This window comes from Haliaeetus albicilla, chromosome 13 (genome assembly GCF_947461875.1).
Source record: "Haliaeetus albicilla chromosome 13, bHalAlb1.1, whole genome shotgun sequence".
Classification (NCBI taxonomy): domain Eukaryota; kingdom Metazoa; phylum Chordata; class Aves; order Accipitriformes; family Accipitridae; genus Haliaeetus; species Haliaeetus albicilla.
This window is the reverse complement of record NC_091495.1, coordinates 23,692,272-23,711,998: the sequence shown is the minus strand read 5'-3', so window position 1 is coordinate 23,711,998 and position 19,727 is coordinate 23,692,272. Positions and strand designations below refer to the sequence as shown.

Genomic DNA, 19,727 nt, shown 5'->3' with positions numbered 1-19,727 from the left:
AAACCAAAAACCTTGATCACTTTCTAGAACAGCATATTTTTTAGAAATTACAAGGCGTTGTTTGAAATTCAGTTTTCAATAATCTTTTTGTGAGCAAGCAAAAGAGGGTAAAATCATTGCTTTAAGTACTTCCATTTTCAGATTAATTTACTTACACATTGAAATTTTTTCTCATTTTTCTAAAGGGTCTAAGTACATTTGTTAGTTTCTTAGTAATGGACAAAACTGCTTATTTTACATGTGCATTATTTTAATGGTAAATACCATGTTTGAAGTGCCGTGAGTTTTATGGTACTTGTATGTGATTTGCCCTTTATCCTGAAAGTAATGTTGCCTCAGTGAAATTGTCTGACTCTAGAGTAATTAGGTTAAATCTCTCCAGCATAGCCTCTGTAAAATATATTCCAATATGGGTATATGGTCTTTCCTTTTAAGCTCTTCCCTTATTCTGAAAAGGCTGCTGCAACTTCACTTGTTCCTGGAATTGTTTTCTGTTTATGTATCTTGAACGTATTTCTGTATTCATTTGGATCCATTCAGAGATACAAAGATGGGGAAATGTTCACCTGTGTATTCTGATCATTCACGTTGCTGAGAGCACCTAGCCATAACCAAATTTTCAAGCCATTGTACTATATTAACCTTCACATATGAAAAATCAAACACTTTCCTTTGTGAAAGGGGGGAAATTGTGCAATGTGCATCTTTTATTTAAAGATTAATGATGTGTTTGGAGGGTAGGAATCTGTCACCTGGTCAACACAAGCAGGTATAAAGATTCAAGGTCAGCAGAAGAATTTCGTGCACTATTATCAAGTATAAATAGTGAGAATAAAGTACATTCAGCAGCTCCACTGCAAATAACGAGCTAATTAAGATGTATCCACAGAGAGCAGCAAAAGGTTCCCAAAGTATTTCTTGGCCTTGTTAATGCCATAGTTGAGGTCTTGTAGTGGTTTGCTGTTTTCATAGTTGTGATGCAACTGCCACTTCAGTGGCTAAGGTGAACCCAAGGAAACAAATTTCTCTGGGCTCCTTCTGCATGCAGTCAAGGGCGAGTGACACCTCCTGCACACCATGATTCAGATCTAATGTTTGCTGTGGACCTTGGTTTGATGGCATTTCTCCCCTCCCGTCCTTCCATTGTATTGATACACATGTCTGTGCGGACATGCCATGGACTGGTTTGGAAAACAAACCCAGCCAAAAAAAAATACTAGCACAGCACAATAAGAGGGATGGGGCAGTAGCTGCTTAAGCTGTCAGTGCTGACAAGGAGTTGCTGTTTGGGAAGAAAAAAAGAAAGGTTGAGAGGCGTAACATTACTTATTATAGGAAACTTGAGGAATCCATCCTTTTGACATTGTCCCGCATAACATCTGTGTCTCTAAATTGGAGAGACATGGATTTGACGGATGGGACCACTCAGTGGATAACGAATTGGCTGGATGGTCACATTCAATGAGTTGCGGTCAATGGCTTGATGTCCAAGTAGAGACTAGTGATGAGTAGAGTTCCTCAGGGGTGGGTATCAGGACCGGCACTGTTTAACATCTTTGTTGGCGACATGGACAGTGGGATTGAGTGCACCCTCAGCAAGTTTGCCGACAACACCGAGCTGTGCAGTGCGGTCGCCACGCTGGAAGGAAGGGATGCCATCCAGAGGGACCTTGACAGGCTTGAGAGGTGGGCCCGTGCAAACCTCATGAAGTTCAAGAAGGCCAAGTGCAAGGTCCTGCACGTGGGTTGGGGCAATCCCAAGCACAAATACAGGCTGGGCAATGAGTGGATTGAGAGCAGCCCTGCAGAGAAGGACTTGGGGCTGTTGGTTGACAAGTAGCTCAACATGACCCGGTGATGTGCACTCGCAGCCCAGAAAGCCAACCGTATCCTGGACTGCATCAAAAGAAGTGTGGCCAGCAGGTCGAGGGAGGTGATTCTGCCCCTCTACTCTGCTCTCATGAGACCCCAGCTGGAGTGCTGCATTCAGCTCTGGGGCCCCCAAATAAGAAGGACATGGACCTGTTGGAGCGGGTCCAGAGGAGGGCCATGAAGACAGTCAGAGGGCTGGAGCACCTCCCCTGTGAAGACAGGCTGAGAGAGTTGGGGTTGTTCAGCCTGGAGAAGAGAAGAATCCGGGGAGACCTTATAGCAGCCTTCCAGTACCTAAAGGGGGCCTACAGGAAAGATGGGGAGGGACTCTTTATCAGGGAGTGTAGTGACAGGACAAGGGATAGTGGTTTTAAACTGAAAGAGGGTGGATTCAGATTAGGTATTAGGAAGAAGTTCTTCACTGTGAGGGTGGTGAGACACTGGAACAGGTTGCCCAGAGAAGCTGTGGATGCCCCATCCCTGGCAGTGTTCAAGGATGTTACAATGTATCTCCAGTGTGAAGAGAAAATTTCATGCAAAATTTCTCACATAGGTGAAGCAAGTAATATAGGCTGATTTCAGAGGACTTGATTTATCCATACTATTTGATAATATTTGGAAAGATATGGAGATTTTTCACATTTTGTGTAAAATAACGTTAGAGTCTGGGAGTATATTTTATACAAATCAGTAATAAAACCACCTGTTTTGGGGTGAATGTTACATGGTTACACAGCATTTGGGTTTGGACTCTGGTATCTGAAAATGTCCTAAATTTAATTCTGTTCTTCTGTCTAGGCAGAGCTTTCAAGTAAGACTTTGGCAACTCCGTGGTAACTGATTTATGTAGCATCCCAAGAGCAGAACAAATTCTGTTGATTAGAGGTCATTCTGTTCATTACTGCTGATGTTTGAGCATTTCTATTGCATGGGAATAGACCTTAGGCAATACAAATGTATGTCATATTTTAAAGATATTCATACTTCAAGGGGAAGTTGCCAGGCTATCTTGTAAAAACTCAGTGGTATAAATTCAATTATTTACAGTCTTGATCCTTAGATGATGGTTATCTTGCTATATGGTACTGCTATTGAGTAATGTGGAACACCCATAACACCACATATACAAAAGGAACAAGTACTCTTAACCAAAGTGTGTTTTCTTTTTCCTCATGTATTTTTATGGATTTATGTAATTTTGATTTTCCTGTACTCTGATATTATTCTATATGCTGTATTTTTTCATTGAAATCTCATGTTTTGACTAAGATACTGTTTGCCCTTATAGAGAGCAAATGGTCTGAAGAAGATTGCAAGTTAAAGCAGAATGTAAAGAAAGATTTGGAGGCTAAAATGGAAAGAAAAATGTAAAGAGCTGACTGCACTTAAAAGGTTAAAATAATTCATACATCAGTTGTCCATGAAGACTTTTGTAGTTGTTCTGCATTTTCCTTAAGATGCAGGAAACTACTTGAAATGTGGTAGCACATGCATCCTGTAGGTGATACATTCTAGTTTTCTTCTCTGACAACCTCCACAAACTTCTCTTTATGAGATCTGACACTTTTTCAGTTAATTTGCAGAACAATAGAGCAAAGCTCTGTCTGTTCAGAGATGCAACAGCATGCACAAATTAAGATGAACTGGTTTCGTTTAGCTTAAGTGAGAAGTGGATATCCATGCTCCTTCCTACTTCCTTAGGTTTTGGGTTTTTTGGTGGTTTTTGGGGTTTTTATTTCCTCTCTCCTGAGAACTAAACACAGCTACTGTTTTCTTTGTAGGAGCTGTTAGTCTGATTTTTATGATACGGGTTGATGTGTGATGCCCTTGAGTCAGCAGTGATGGGCATGGCCAGTTTGAGCCAGGTTTCAAAGTGTTTTTTTACTCTCTGTTGAAAACAGAGGAAGAACTCAGATCCTTCATCTGTAGCAACACAAGTTACTTTTAGATTTCTTACTATTCTTACTCACACCTCTTTCATGTGTTTCATCTCAGCATTGACTTGATGATTTTGACACCTCAGCTATGTGTCTACATCTTGTTTTCCTTCTGATTGAGGAACTTCAATGCCTTTTGGCTATTGTCTGGGGTTTTTTCCTGATTTTGTAACTTAGTTGCTGACCCAGAATATCCTTGGAATAATTCAGAAATCTCTCATACCTAACTACAGACGTTCCTCTAGTTTGTTCCCACGTGTCAGTCTTCATTTACCAGAAATTTACTTGTTCCATTCTCTCACACTTGCTTTAAAATAGTTCTGGGTTAAGAAATCAATTAAATGGGCATGGAGTGGTACCGGTTCTTCTGCCACATGCCTTTCAAAACCAGCTTCTCTTAGCACTGGTCAAGCTCAACCGCTGCTGTATTGTTCAGCGGTTGAGCTGAATATGGTCAGAATGCACACAGAATGCTCTGGTATTTTGTCAAGAAAAGTAAGTTTGACAGTTGAGTAATAGTTTATGAAAAACTGAGCCAATCTACCTTTGGAGGGTGTTGAGTGATATGTCACATACTTGTTTTGAGGGAGCTATTTAAATCACTCTCTTGATGAACTGAAGCAATTCAGAAATTGGTGACTGATGAACATTCCAGAGTTAGAGGTGAGGGTTTCAGCCCAAACTGTGTGTGGTGACCTTCTGGATATGGTGGGAAGGGAATGATGGAAAAAAGGTGAGAGGCTTTTTTCTCTTTTTCAGTCTCTAGTCTCACATGAGACTTCAGGCAATCTTCATTTTTCTCTTCTTCACTGGTGTGTTGGGTTTGTGTGGCAGGGTTTTGGTAGCGGGGGAAGGGGCTACAGGGGTGGCTCCTGTGAGAAGCTGCTAGAAGCTTCCCCACCTCCAAGTCAGACCCGCTGCTGGCCAAGGCCAACCCAATCAGCACCTCTGGGATAACATATTTAATAAGGGAAACCTGCAGTGGAGTTAGGGAAGTGGAATGTGAGAGGAACCCCTCTGCAGATACCGAGGTCAATGAGGAAGGAGGGGCGCTGGAGGAGGTTTTGATGCCCCTGCAGCCTGTGGTGAGACGGCAGGCTGTCCCCCCTCCAGGCCATGGAGGTGAATGGGGGAGAAGATGTCCACCTGCAGCCCGTGGAGGAGCCCACGCCGGAGCAGTTGGATGTCCCTGAAGATGGCCGTGACTCCATGGGAGAGCCTGTGCTGAAGCAGTCAGTGCCTGAAGGACTGCACCCCATGGAAGGGACCCATGCTGGAGCAGTTTGTGAAGAACTGTAGCCCGTGGGAAGGACTCACATTGGAGAAGTTTGTGGAGGACTGTCTCCCGTGGGAGGGACCCCATGCTGGAGCAGGGGAAGAGTGAAGAGTCCTCCCCCTGAGGAGGAAGGAGCAGCAGAGACAATGTGTGGCGAACTGACCCCAACCCTCATTCCCCATCCCCTGTGCTGCTGGGGGTAGGAGGTAGAGAAAATTGGGACTGGAGTTGTCTGGGAAGGAGGGAGGGCTGGAGGGGGAAGGTGTTTTTAAGATTTGGTTTTATTTCTCATTATCCTTGTTTTGATTTGATTGGTAACAAATTAAATTGATTTCGGTTTTTTTCCCAAGTTGAATCTGGCTTTTGCCCGCTGACCATAACTGGTGAGTGATCCCTCCCTGTCCTTGTCTCAACCCACGAGCTTTTTGTTGTATTTTCTCCTCCCTGTCCGACCAAGGGGGAGGAGTGAGCAAGTGACCTTGTGGTACTTTGTTGCTGGCTGGGCTTAAACCAGGACAACTGGTGTCAAAAAGAATCTCTTGTATGGGTATTGTACCTTTGAAAAGCAATAACTTTTAAAATGCTTCAGTCATGATTCATGACTGTTCTCTGCAGCTCAAGAGGTTGTTTTGTCAAAGACAGCAGGTATCCAGGAGTATTTCTTCACATTGGTTTGAGTGTAGGCTGCATGCTTCTGGAGGAGTATTAGGGCTTTCAAGTATCAAGTTTTTGAGCTGTTAGAGGAGTCCATTAAGTGAATATCAGGTCCTCACTGGGCAAGCAAAGGGAAGCAGAGTAGTGAGAACTGGTCCTAGTCCAGGAGGGTGACTCTCAGAGAACAATACTAGAACAAGTTCTTCTTTCTCCAAAGCCCTTAAAGCATCTTACCTTGTGACAAAGAACAAATCTTGTTCGTATGAGTTTCCAGATGACTGATCTTAAAAAACAAAAGAAACAAACCTAGAATATACCACCGTTCCAGCACCTTTTGCCACATTTCTTTCCTCTGATTTGTCATCTTTAGTTGGAAATTCTGTTGGAATAAGGATGAAATTATCATCTCATTAAATCTTTTGTTTTCTATTGCAGAAGAATATGAATATATGCTTATTATATTTTCAAAACATTTAAAGTAGCAGACTGTTCCTAGTAGATAGTGTTTTTGGAGTAGAACTTTAATAAGAGAATTTTTTTAAAATATTAAAACCGATTATTCATTTGAGTGGTTAGTAATATAAAAGATTTATGAAAGAACAAATTGTAAATTTGTGCTTTTAGCTCTACTGTTGCAGAAATTTGTTGTAATTTATAGGGAGTAATTATGACATATGTATTAAAACATCATGGCATTGAGATATTTGAGAATTAAAAACCTAGTTGTTATGAGGAACAAAGCCGCTTAGATTTGGTTTGTAATTGAGTACTAGATTGCATGTCAGGTAAAGCACTTAGTCCTTTAAAGACTGAAGTTTACTTCAAAGAGCTAATGGAAATTATTCCCTTGAGAAGTAAAAGGTAGGGGCCGTTGTCTTCAAAAGTGTTCGGTTTTGGCCATAAGTGTTCCATGAAATTCTCTCTGCCACTAGACTGTCACCATCTTGTGATAGCTGTTTAATTTACAGACAACAGCACAGGTCACAGATGTGACTGTTCAAGGCACAAGACAGTAAAGGTTCTGCCTTCTTTAAAGTGGAGGGAGCCTATCCTTAATCTTTCCCGGTCCATTTATCTCATTGTTAAGGCCCATGAGTGTCTCATCCAGGAGTTCCTTTTTTCCCTTCATTAATTGGAAGCCAACACTGGTAGCTATATCTGTGCTTGTAGGACAAGATTGGGAGTCTGTAAGTACAAGACTGGTTTTCCCTCTGAGGGTAATTGGTAAAGACATTCAGCAGGCCCTTTAAAACTTGAGATACCACATTGCAGCTTTCAGAATTTCCAGAGTAAATATTACTGGGCCTCCCATTTTTTCTTATTTTACTTTAGTCAGACAGTACATCTCGAGTGGTTTTATTTAGACTTGGTAATCATGGTTGGGAATATGAGTGCAGGGTATCTGGAATAGATTGCTGTGCAGCACCATGTGCTACAAACATTCACAGATTTTACTGGAGGCATTAAGAATTAATTTTAAAAATGATGCGTCTCATTACCAACAGACTCAGTCCTTTTTGAGAAGAGAATGACATCAGAGGAGAATGTGACACCATACTAGATGTCCTGCAGGTCTATATTGTATCGCAGAAATGTACGATCTGCTTCTTTTCCTTTTTTTTTCTTTTTAACTCTCATGCCTTCCTGGTCCTTGTTTTATCGGTACACACCAGAGACTCCTGAAGGAATTTTAAGTAATGCATTTTCAATTTTTTTGTCTTTTTCCATATAAGTGGCTTTGTCAATTAGTGGCAGCACAATTGGATAAGCTGCTAAAAAAATTTTGACCAAACTAGCAAGCCCTTTCTTTCTGTTCATGTACAGAGCAGATTGCCAGGGTTAGTTCTAGACATTTTTACTTTGCCTTTCCTAAGAGCGAGCTCACTTTCAGGGAAGCATGGGAAGAGTTTTGTCAGCTGAGGTGTGTAGCTCGGCATGCATTTGAAGAGGAACTTACTGGAACATTGAGGTGAGGGCTGGCTTTCGTTTTCAGCAGTTGAAAGTCTCATTTGTTTGGTCAAGTGATAGGTCTTCATTATTCTGGGCAGTACTGTCTCACTCGTCTTTTATTTCTTCTGTATTCTTGTTTTCTTTCCTGTTTCTGAAACTAAAATATTATAAATGTATCTGGCATTTCCCATACTCTTATGCAGACACTTCCCATTGATAGTATTTCCTTTCTTACTGTTCTCTGAGGGTATTCATAGTATTGAGTACAAGTCAAAGGAAATGGGTCTCTGTGGCTGAAGGAGTTAGTCTAGAAAAAGAGTTAATCTATGGTAGATTATTCCAACACACAAACTCTAGCTTTTTCTAATAGTAGTTGTATCTTCTTGTCTGCTCTAGAGGACGACTTCAAGATAGTACCACTCATTAACAAAAGAATATTTTCTTTCCTTTTGAGTTAGTCTTTATTGTTATATTGTAACATAATGGAGGATGATCCATTTTAATAAGTGATGCAGGAACTTGCATGAGGTTGCACGGAAGGTGCAAATTCTCCTGTTCCACAAGTCTGAGGCACAGAGATGATTCTTCCCATCATATGTGGTGCTCAGTTAAACTGGTTGATAGATTTGCCACGTAGCTATTTGCACTCTAAGGCACTTTCATTATGCAGTGAGGGCAACCAGTTACCTTTCATTTAATTTAGACTCAAGGAGGCTGTTAGGCTTGAATTTTTCTCCTCAGCCTGCACTTTGCGTGTTTGCCAAAAGCCCATCTTGGTATTTAAACAACCAACTATTCTCTAGAAAATACGCTGAAGTGATAAACGTTCTGTGTTGCATATGCACAGGGGCTCTGCCATATTGGCCAAGCGAAATAATTGGGATATTTAAGGCAGAATGAGATTCCTAAGTAATCTCCTTTCTGTCCCCTGGGGACATGATCTTGTAGGTGTGCTCACACATATGGAAAGTTTGCTGTAAAGCACAGGAACCACACATCCCTTCATTCCAGTAACAATGTTGGTATCCTCTGCTGACAGAACAGAAGACCCCGGTCTTGGCCTTTTTCCATCTGCTGAAGTAATGGTTTAAAAACACCCCACAACTTCATTATTTAATTTTGAATTTCCATGTTGATTTCTGCAGCATGTGCAATGAAATGGCAGGTTTCCATCTTATTTTCAATTCCCATCTTATTGTACAATAGTAGTGACTGTTTTATGGGCTGGAAGGGGTAATGCTCAGACTGAGGACCATTTCAAGGTGGCTGCTTGCCCACTCCTCTGCCAAAAATAGTGAAATCACTATTCCTTCCTCCAATGCAGGGATGATGAAAGCCAGATTAACTTCCTTAAAAATCTTGCTTTGTGTTCTTAGAGTAGCGATACCTTTCCTTCCATCTCTGTGGAGTGCCTGCACTTGAGACACTTAACATGAGGTGGTAGGCAAGCTTGCACCTGATTTGGTTTGGGTTTATTTTTGCTTTTTCAGGAAAGGTTTTGTCTGCAGACTATTTAAATCTTGTATTCTTTTCTGGGCAGAAAATATTTTTCTTATTTTCTTGGCTAAGTGTAAGATTAATTTGACACTTCTAGCTTACCTTTAATATTAGATTTATTTGATTACATCTACCTCAAATAGAAATTACTGGTCCTTTTTATCTTACTAAATGCTGTAGTAAAAGGTTGTGTTAATAATGAAGTGGTTTTTTCTCATCCCCTGAGCAGGCAAAAAACTTTATTCTCATGCATTTTCTGAATGCGTTTCTTTTATATATATATATATATATATCTTCCTTCATATCTTTTTTTGTATCTTTCTTTTATCTATTTATTGGATAATGTAGAGCAATCCTGTAGCTTTACATTGATGCTTCCTTACACTTGTTTTCTAGATTTAGATACAAGCATGATTTCGTTATAGCTTTATGTTTCAATTGAGTTTCTTCATATTTTGTTGTTTTAAAGAACTGATGTTGGGTAAAACCAGCGATCTTTCAGAGGAGAGATTCTTAAAAGTTGCTGTGGGGTTGGATCCTGTGGCAGTACAGACTTCCTCTGCAGTACTCTGTTCTCATACTTTCTACACTGATGCCTACTGGACCATTTTTTCAAACAAAACCAATGAATATAGAATTTTGCACTTTTAGTCGTCATTAATTATTCTTATCTGATGATGTATTCCCCACCCCCCATGTTAGATGGCTCTGTAGCCCCCAAGAAGCATCCCTTCATTACCTGACTACCTTTTCAAGATTATTTGGAGCACTATTTAATGGCAGAGAGTGATCTCTGTAATGGATTCCATTATCAGGGACTGGAGTGTGGCACAGAAATAGTAATATCTCCAAAACTGAGGACCACGCATAGTTTTAGTAGTCACTTATGCTTTAAAAGCTCAGTTTGGTTTTTATGTCTTTTATATCATTTGGGTTTCTTTTTCCTATCCTTTTGAAATACAGGAAACTGTCTGTTTACTCAACTGTACACACCAGCCTAATGAAGTAATGCCTCATGCTTTTTCTGGCAAAGGTTTTTTTCTGGATTCATGAGTACATTTGTGACAGGTTTTTAAGTGTTGTTTGACTTCACTTGTAAACAAAACTTTCCTGAAAATACTTAACTTCACCAAAATCAAATATTCTTTCAAAATAAGAAAACCAGAAATAGTTAAGAGCAATGGTCTGCTCCCTAGAGCCACATTACTACACTAACTCCAGGTGACTGACCAACTAACTTGAGCAATGCATTTTGCTTCTATAATTGAACACAGTTTTCCTTTTATATTGCAGTTAAAATGTTTTTTTTTTTTCCAGGTTTCCTAGAAGACTCGTATAAGACTAGCAATGCCAAGACAGACCAAGGTTGTTAGCCTGTTACTTTATCACCAATAGTGGACAATAACAGATGCCTATGGGAGAATATAGCGATGGGGCTGACATACAGTTGCTACCTTGGTACTGCTAGTATGTGGCCAAGGGTGGTGTCTCCTCACTTATCAGCCCCTGATGGCCTGTTCTTACATGAATTTACCCAATTACTTTTGAATCTGTAACAATATTTACTGCCCCAGCATTTAGTGCTAAGCTTTTCCAAAGTTTAACAGCGATGTGTTGTATAGTGTATGTTCTTTTACAAGTGGTGGTATTTCTTCTAATGGTGTGCCTATTCCTCTGAATATATTGATTAGTCCAACTCTATTCACTTATTTTTACCCCTCATAATTTTAAAAAAACCTTTATGATACACATTATTAGTCACCGAGGCTGCAAAGTCTTAGGTTATTTCATTTTAGGGAGTACAGCAGCTCATTCCATACCTTGGGTTGTTTAGTAGTCTTTCTCTCGTCCCTTTTCCAGTTCTGTCTTGTCCCTTTGAGAAAGGGGAAAAATGCACATGGTGTTGAAGCATGAAGTACAAATGATTGAATGCAGTCCCATTAAGTAATTTCTAACTTCTCTTCATCTTTTCTAACACTTGATCTGATTTTTTTTTTTTGACTGCTAATGCGCTCAGTGCTGGCATCAGAAAAGCAAAATTATAAGGCTGTATCTGAACAATAAGAATAATAATAATCAACTTGGAGCCTGACACTGCATGCCTTGAATTCAGAGGCCCACCCTTCTTGCATTGTTTTACTGCTCTGACACAGGATTTGTAACTTGTAACCTGTAAGGGGGCTTAACCCTTCCTTCTCCTGCTTCGTTATGCAAGGGGACTAGTCTTTTCTGATGCCATTTTTCTGATACTTGAAATAGTAATGTGAAAATGCTTGTGTTATTCCTATAAAGAAAACTGAAGAAAAAGTCAAGCTAATTAAATTATTACAAGATGACAATATTTGGAAAGCTTTTGTTTTATTTTTACCCGAAGGCTAATGTTTTCTTAAAGAGATCTGATTTTGAAATACTCTGTAGGCAATCTTTTTTTTCCTGTCAAAATGGAGCAGAACAGAGGGTGTTAATTAGGCCTATTATAAAAGAGGCTTGCCCTGGGTTGATTCTGAAACAGAAAATCAAGAGGCAGCGGAGCATGACGTGTTTGGAACTGACACTATTGCCTGCAGCATGGACTGCATTCATAGATCATATGTTTGCAAAGATGCAGTAAAGGGGGGCTGAGGAATGGCTCTGGTTTTAAAATACTTAGCAAAAGGACATGTAGCCCTATTGGAAAGACAGTGTCTCTCACTCATGCTTGGCAATATCTGTGGCCACAAGACTCTGTCTGAAGGTTTTAATTAAAAATACGAAATGAGTGTTTCCTTTGTGTGACTTTTTTGAACAGTGGTGTTTGTAGCTACTGAGAGTCTTTAATATGATAATGAGATCGTGAAGTCTTTAATTTAATCATGGCTATGGGTTTTAGGTTTGTGAATAATATACTGAGGCATCGAAAATATGTCCTCAGTAATTACTAAGAATATTTTAGAAATGGTGTAAAATTGACAGAACTTTAAGATCTATTTTTAAATTATTCAGAGGTAAAAAAAAAAGTAAAATAAAAAAGAAAAATGTAGTGGCAGGTGTGTGTGGTACTGCAGTCATGATCTTAGCATTGGACTTAAGCTTTTTAGTAAGTAGCATGGTAATGAGGATGTCTTATTTTACTTTTAGCATCTTAAATTGTTGAGACCATAGTTCTTTAAGCTTTAATACTATCAAAGAAAAAATAGGAGTCTTGGAATACAAAGGTATTTTCTTGGGTTTTTTGCAGGGGAGGTTTGGATACACTGTAGTAAATTTTGAGCATTTGTGCATGATATGAATAGTTTTATAATATAGCTGCTCTACATAACTGTCAGTGGTTTTCTTTCACATTACTTAACAGAGGCAGGATTAGATGGCTACTTCTGGACTAATATTTAACAAAACACAGTCATGCATCTTTCCAGGAAGATATAAAGTCTCACTGAAATGGGAGAAAAATAGATCCAAAACAAAATAAGAAATGAGACTTGAAGGCGTCTCTTGGGTCACTGCAACCTCTACTGGATGCAAGAAGGAGGCCTCTTGGAATGGGAGATGAAAGCATAATTATAAAATCAGAAATCAGCTTCATCTTTGATTATAGAGGTTTACTTGTTCATTTCAAGTTTTAACTTGGTTTTTTCCCCTCTTCTGATCTGTTAAATGTAAGCCACACTTGTAGCCATTTGCAAGAATTTTTTGGTTTAGATTTGTGTTTTCTGTTCTTAGATATGCATTCTCTCCAGAATGCCTTTTTCTTTTCAGTTATTTCCTTTTAATTGTCCATTCATGACCATCCCTCTCGTGTTTGCAGTGGCAGCTCTCTGAGAAAACAAATAAAAGGGCTGTAATCTGGAAAGAGTTTCCAGTGGTGCCTTCTGCTGTGGCTGCCAGCACACCCTTCTTTCCTTCAGCAAAGGCAGAAAGTCAGTCACGTATATTGGTCAGAAGTAGAAAGAAATTGCACATAAGAAAAAATAGTCATACTTTTGTGGGCCTCTAAAATAACTGAAATACCAGAAGTCCTTAAATGATGCGAGTCTAGTAAATGAGAAATTATGCACAGAAGATAGATTGAGAGCATATATATATATATATATGCAGCTTTTCTTGTAGCACAGAAGCAAGGAGGGTATGCATCTGGCAATGTGATATATTTAAAACTGGTAAACGTGTTTGGTTTTTTTCCTCAAGTGTCTGTTCTGTTTTATTTTACATCAAGTTTGTAGGCTCCTTTGGGGTAGTTTGGTCACAGTGAGAATCACGGTGGGAAGGCCTTCACGTTAGATGCAAGTAAAGCAGACCTTTTCATCATTTTCTTACAAATTATTCTTCTCTATTTGTTTCTTTAATCTGCTGTAAAGTGTGAAGACTTTTGGATGTAATGGATATGCTATATTAATAGTTTCCTTTATTTTAAAATAAATGTGCATATTCTTTGTGATATGTTTTAAATATCCTTTGCAATGGAAATAAGTTTTATAATCTTATTCATAGCCAGTTAAGTTGTACTGAGGATGTTAAACGAATTGCAAAAAAAATTTATTGCTGTTCAGTACTATCCATTTAATGGGCTGTTAGGCCTGGCTATTCTTTGTTTGAATATTGTATAATATTAAAAGAAAGCAAAGGAATATTAGACTCAGTTGGGCCATTATCTTGTTACAGATATATATGCAATTTAAGTTGATACCTTGATCCTGTGAAACTACCTGCCCTCATATGCCTTTTCATTAAATTAAGGTTGTAATTGCATATGGGTAGTCTTAGGTCTTTGTAAGAAATAGATCTGTATTGGTGATGAATAAACAGATATGTGGAAAGCAGTTGAAATTTTTTGAAATCACACACACACAGTCTTTGCATGTTAATCAGTTGTTTCCCAGGAATAAGTAGGCTGTATCCAGAAGTTTGCAAAAAGTGATCAGTGCCTTAATATTTCATGATCTTCAGGCATTTGTGAAAGACTGCAGTTTTCAAAAGATGGGATGCTCAGCAGTTTCTGAAAGTCAAGACTTCTTAAAATAGCTCCCTTCACCATCACCCCAAATCAGACTGCTTATTATTGGCATATAAGGGAGATCTGGTTTTATGAAATGTCTATTTTTTACCTATTTAGCCTTCAGTATCTTTCTAAATTGCAAATATTGTGGCAAGATGCTAACTGAATTGTAGTGATTCCAGTAAAACTTGACCTTTGTTACCCAAAGGAATGGGAAGGAGGGATAAGACTGTCCCGTTAAACCATGAGATGTTTTCCAGATGTTTGCCATCCCTACCTATTTTAGTAAATGGCAGTGACCTTGCTGAGATTTCTGCTTTTCACAAATGCAACAGATAAATTTAGACCTGAGATGCTTTCTTGATGTGAATTATGAGTATATATGCACGCTGCCTATTGTCCAGAAAGGCTACAGTGAACTTCCTTGCTAATTATCAAGGACAATAAGACATTGGCCTGTTTCTGGGACAGATCCACCCATCCTTCTAGAACTTAATTCCTGCAATTAATAAAACAAAGATGGTAATAAAGATGCTGCTGTTACTATCCTTTAAATCTTAAATCGGCTGTCTGTGGTAGCACTGGGATTCCAACCTTCAAGAGCACTGCTGTCATCTTGCCGCCCACCCTGTGGTGGTGTTGCCCTGCTGCTCTCTGTCACCTCCTGGCCCTGCTCCCTCACCCTGGGCTGTCCCAGCTGCCTCCCGGCCACCGATGAGGGGACATTTTACAGGTCTGCAGCTTGGTTGCTCATGCTCCAGGTTCAGCAGCAGTTTTTAGCTGATGCTCTGCTTCATGCTCCACTCTTTGAACTGGTTAACCACTGGTATAGCCAAAAGGTGAGACTTTGATGTGTATTTACTGAATGCAAGTTGAGAAGCACATAGGAAGCTTGCAGGGGAAGCAGAGTGGGTCAGGCGGTGCAAAAGCCACATTCCAGGCAATGGTTTTGGAGCCTTCTCCAAGACAATACTGTTGTTGCCAGGCAGCCCTGTCCTGCTGGCCCTGTTTAAGGCAGACAAGAAAGCAGGATAAAAACTGAGGGCAAACCCCTGCTCTGAGTCTACCAATAAAATAATTTAACCTTTACCTCTCTTCTGATATAAGTATGTGGCATATAGTAGTCATCTGAAGAAATGCTCAGGAAACCTAGGAAAAGTTCAGATAGGCTCTCTCGGGCAGCAGTTCTGTTTGAGAGTCAACAAGGGGGAGCTTCTGAAGTGGTCCCTGGTACTGGGGGTTGGACCTTCCTCAGCAATTCACTTCCTGCAGAATCAGGGAACACCAACAGCACAAAAATGGACAGATGTGAAAGACCGTGCAGTTTGTGTGTGCCTAATGGCCAGGATGGTCCAGGCACACTCAGTGCAGGAGTCTGAGAGGAGCACCAAACTAAGCTTTTTGGAAAAGATATTTGTCATTATTTAATAACATTTTTGAATTTGGGATAACAGAGAATCCTGGATAATATATTCATCTGTCATTTTTACAAAGGCAACAATTTTAATCTCCCATTTTCATTTTCTTAGGAATGTGGTGTATTTGCAGTTTGGTGTGCTTACGTACATGCCCATATAAATCAAATGTATAAGGCAGCGCTAAAAACAACTGAAGTACCCATATAAAAAAATTCTGACGTATTTAAGATGTGCTAATGCTATTCCAATTATAGCTCTGCTGTAAGCAAAAGTATTTGGTTCTATTTTGTGATGTGTTGGACTTTTTCCTACACAAGAAGCTACCTTATTTGAGTAAATTGTTATGTTCCACCTCCATTGCCTCATTCAGTCAGGCAAAAAAAAGTTGGGTATGTTCTCAAGGAATAGCATACTTTGAAGAAAACAGTGGATTACTTTTAACACTTGCTCTTCACTGAAGTTTATATTCGCTTAAAATCCAAATTGCTGACGTCTTAGTTGGTAAGATACCTGTATGTGAGAATGATCGTCCAAAGGTTCTATTCCTTCTGTTTGATGGAAATAGGATTTGTTAATTTGCAGATTTATATTTTATATTTGTATTCATGTTTTTAGTATTTTAATTCAGTTCCTTTAAAGGACTTAGTTACAGGATCTAAATACTTTTTTTTTTACAAAGCTGTATCATTTATATTTCTGAAATACTTTCCCCAAACATATACATAATGATATCTAAAGGGAAGACATCTGTCATAAATCCCAACTAACTAAAATATGCTGCAAACACTAAAATCAGTAAACATGATGATGGAGTCTGAGTGGTACAGCCTGAGCACTGAGGTTCTAGTTTGAATGCTGCTGGACTTGCTAAGCCTCTGTCAGTCCAGTAAGGTGCTGTTAGGACATCTGTAGATACAGCCGGCCACACCAGGAGGAAATGGACAGGTTTGCAAACAGTAGGTCTGGGCCAGAGGGGTATTTTACAAAGGAGTGTCTTGTAGTCATAGTGGCTTAAACATAGTGCCTTAAAAACTGAGCATTATCCAATTTGGAACATCTAATTACATGTAAATATAGAGATTAAAAAAGTGCTCAAGTCTTCTTAACCTATTTCAGAAAGCAGAGCTGTATCTGCAGAAAACATACTGTAGTCAGTTTGGCATTCTCTTTCAGTTGAAAGCAAAGCAGGCACAAGGAGTAGATGAACTGCCAGATAAAGGTAATAAACAGTAATTTGCCAATTTGGAGTTCTTTACAGCAAGTTTTTCTGATACTTATCCAGATATCCCATCTTGATAAACATTTTTAGGATTTAGATTGGGGATGAAGGGAATTCTGGCATTTTGGACAAACACATTTGCATGAGTCATAATTGTTCGTAAGTATAGTAAAGGCCTTAGAAGACACATAATGGTATCAAGAAATTGAGTTTAGAAGAGTCTAGCATTAAGGTAAAAGAAATTGCTAGTTGTTCCCTAAAAGATTGTTTAAATCAAAACAAAATGAATGCATTTCATTTGTTTCACATGGGAACAATTGCAAAGCAGTGCAAGTGAGTTGAATCTGCTAAAACCAGAAATTCTCTCCTATCTTTCTGGAAAACATTCCCCTTTTAAAGTTATGTCAGTTCAGTTTCCCTCATGACAGTAGTTTTGAATTTAACTATCCACTTAGCAAAGGAGAGCGCAAGCAAGCATTGAAAGATTTGAAATTATATATTCTGGCCTCATGAAAATTTCATTGTTTAAATAAATAAATAAAAGCTTTCCAGAAGTGAAATGCTGATGTTATCTAAGAGGTTGCATCTCTCCTTCACTCACTATGTTAATAATAAACAACTACTGAGGAGCTGCTTGATCTTTAGCACTACAGGTCGGAGGTCATTTCTGGTGAGGGCTACACTATGGGGTTTTATGGTCTCCCTTTCACCCTTTCTTTTGCCCTTCCTTCACCACCACTCCTCTCCCCCCTTTTTTTTTTTAATTCACACATCAGATCTATTTGTGTTTATTTTAAGGCCATTTTACACATTGTGGGCGTTTTTCTGTGAGCACTCATTGTTCACTAGAGACTAGAGATTAAACATAAGGAATGAAGATATATATAAAACATATATATAAAAGGTAAGAAACGACAGATAATTGAAACTGGTTTTCTCAATGCCAATGTTAAAATTCAATGGAGTTTGCATTAAATAGATGGAATATTTTGACACAGGATATTTTTAGAGCCATAATACCAGGTCTGACAGATTAATGCTTTGTTTAAGTAAATTTTCTTCCTGTTTAACACAACAGAACTTCACATAGTTAAGAGTTTATGCCATTGTAATAGTTTCAAAATACAAATAGCAAGCTGTTGATCAAAGAACTCTTGGTAGAGATAAATCCAGCTTTAAACCTGGATAAACCAGCTTGTTGAATTTTGCTTGGCTATTTATACTGTCCCATTGCGCTGTATTTAGAGCTAAGGGTTTGGTGACACAAGATGAAACTTTGTGATCTGCTTTAGCTTGGAGGGTGAGATGTGGTAAATGAAACATTAGAGAGTTCTATGCTTTGTTCTGTCCTAATACGAGTTGTCAGGGGCTTTTTGTTTGTTGGGGTTTTTTTGCTGGAAAAAGCATAAATTTATTTTATCATAAACGCAGTCATTTGTAAATACTTTGAACTAGAGCAATTTTTTTCTGCAGTTAGGTTAAAAACAGCATGTCCTAGGGACAGAGGAAGCAGCTGTGTTAAAGTTTCTGCGTATTGCTATGTTTTCAGGATTTCTATTAATGATACAAAGTCAGTTGAAATGACATCCATTACATATTTGTCCAAGCAAGTGGAAAAGAAAAATAAACAATGTGGTGCTAGAGAATTGTGTGTCTCTGTCTGTCTTCTCCTAGTCAGAGGAGCTGATATCTATATTCTGCTCACAGTTACTTCTATAATACATATACATCACACTGAGCTGCACTAAGGCAATGAGGTTTGGCTACCTAATATATATTCTCATTCATCTTTACTGTTTTGTGGTTCATATGTATGCAGATAAAATTTGCGTCTTCTTCAGAGCCTTCACATGCTCTGAAGAATGCATAATGGTTTTTAAAATTATACTTTCTCCATGAAAAGAAACAAAGCTAGACTTCTTGGTAGATATAACTTCATTTATTTCATGACCATAAATATTCTTGCAATAATGCAGACAAATTTTCCCAAAGGAGAAGATAACTATAAATAAAGTAGGCGATATGAAAGTCTGTCTTTATGAATGCTTACGCTATTAGAATCAGAGAATGCTACCCTGCTACACCACAGGTTACAATTTTTCCTCCATAGATACCTTTTTTCGATTACTGTCGGCATACAACTTGAGCCTGGATTTTATATTAAGCTACTAGAAATGAACACAGCATGTGTAATCCTGTTCCATACCTTGTTAGCACTTTTGTCTTGTGTCTTTTGCTAACCTTTGTTTTCCAGGTATCTTATCCATTTTTTTCTGGACAAGTCCATTAAAACACAAATTATAAATGGCTATTACAAAATACTGTGTTTTGTCATTAAATGTCATTAATATTTTAATAATTATTAAAATCAGCTTTTCTATTTTAAACATCTGTATTAAGAGTGGAAGGGTCTTCAATTTTAGTAATTTTTGTAAACTGTTTTTCTCTATTAGTTTTGGATATGGCCCGACACGTTCCCCTTTACCGAGCTCTGCTAGAATTACTCCGTGCTATTGCATCCTGCACATCGATGGTACCATTACTGCTTCCTCTATCAGGAGAAAGCAGTGAAGAGGAGGAAGAACAGTTGGAGTCACAGGCTTCTGTTGGGACTTTGTTGGCTAAAATGAAGACCTGTGTAGATACTTATACCAACCGACTGAGGTAATCGCTTTTATCGTCCCTAACCTTCATTTAAACTGTATTTTGTACTTGCATATTATGAATACAGAAGTGAAATAAGATTCAGTGCTGTGTATTTATCTGAATGGGTGCTGCAGTCTAGAGTGAGAACATATCATCTCTTTGATCTAGATTTATGTTTATATGTATATATTCTGTTTTACGGTATTATTTACAAGGAATTTTTTTTTTGTATGACACGAAGCTGGTAGGTTGCATACTCTTGCCACTTAGTAACTGCCCACTGATC

At 38.7% G+C, this 19,727-nt stretch overlaps 1 protein-coding gene across 10 annotated transcripts in view; it reads left to right on the top strand.

Annotated features, from left to right (window-relative positions):
* The window catches only part of BIRC6 (baculoviral IAP repeat containing 6), a 187,388-nt gene that overhangs the window by 144,429 nt on the left and 23,232 nt on the right, over positions 1 to 19,727 (top strand). For all 10 annotated transcript variants that reach the window (XM_069800486.1, XM_069800485.1, XM_069800484.1 and 7 more), the window contains one exon: positions 19,249 to 19,459. In XM_069800486.1, the coding sequence (XP_069656587.1) occupies positions 19,249 to 19,459 (211 nt within the window). The remainder of the gene's footprint in view (positions 1 to 19,248; positions 19,460 to 19,727) is intronic.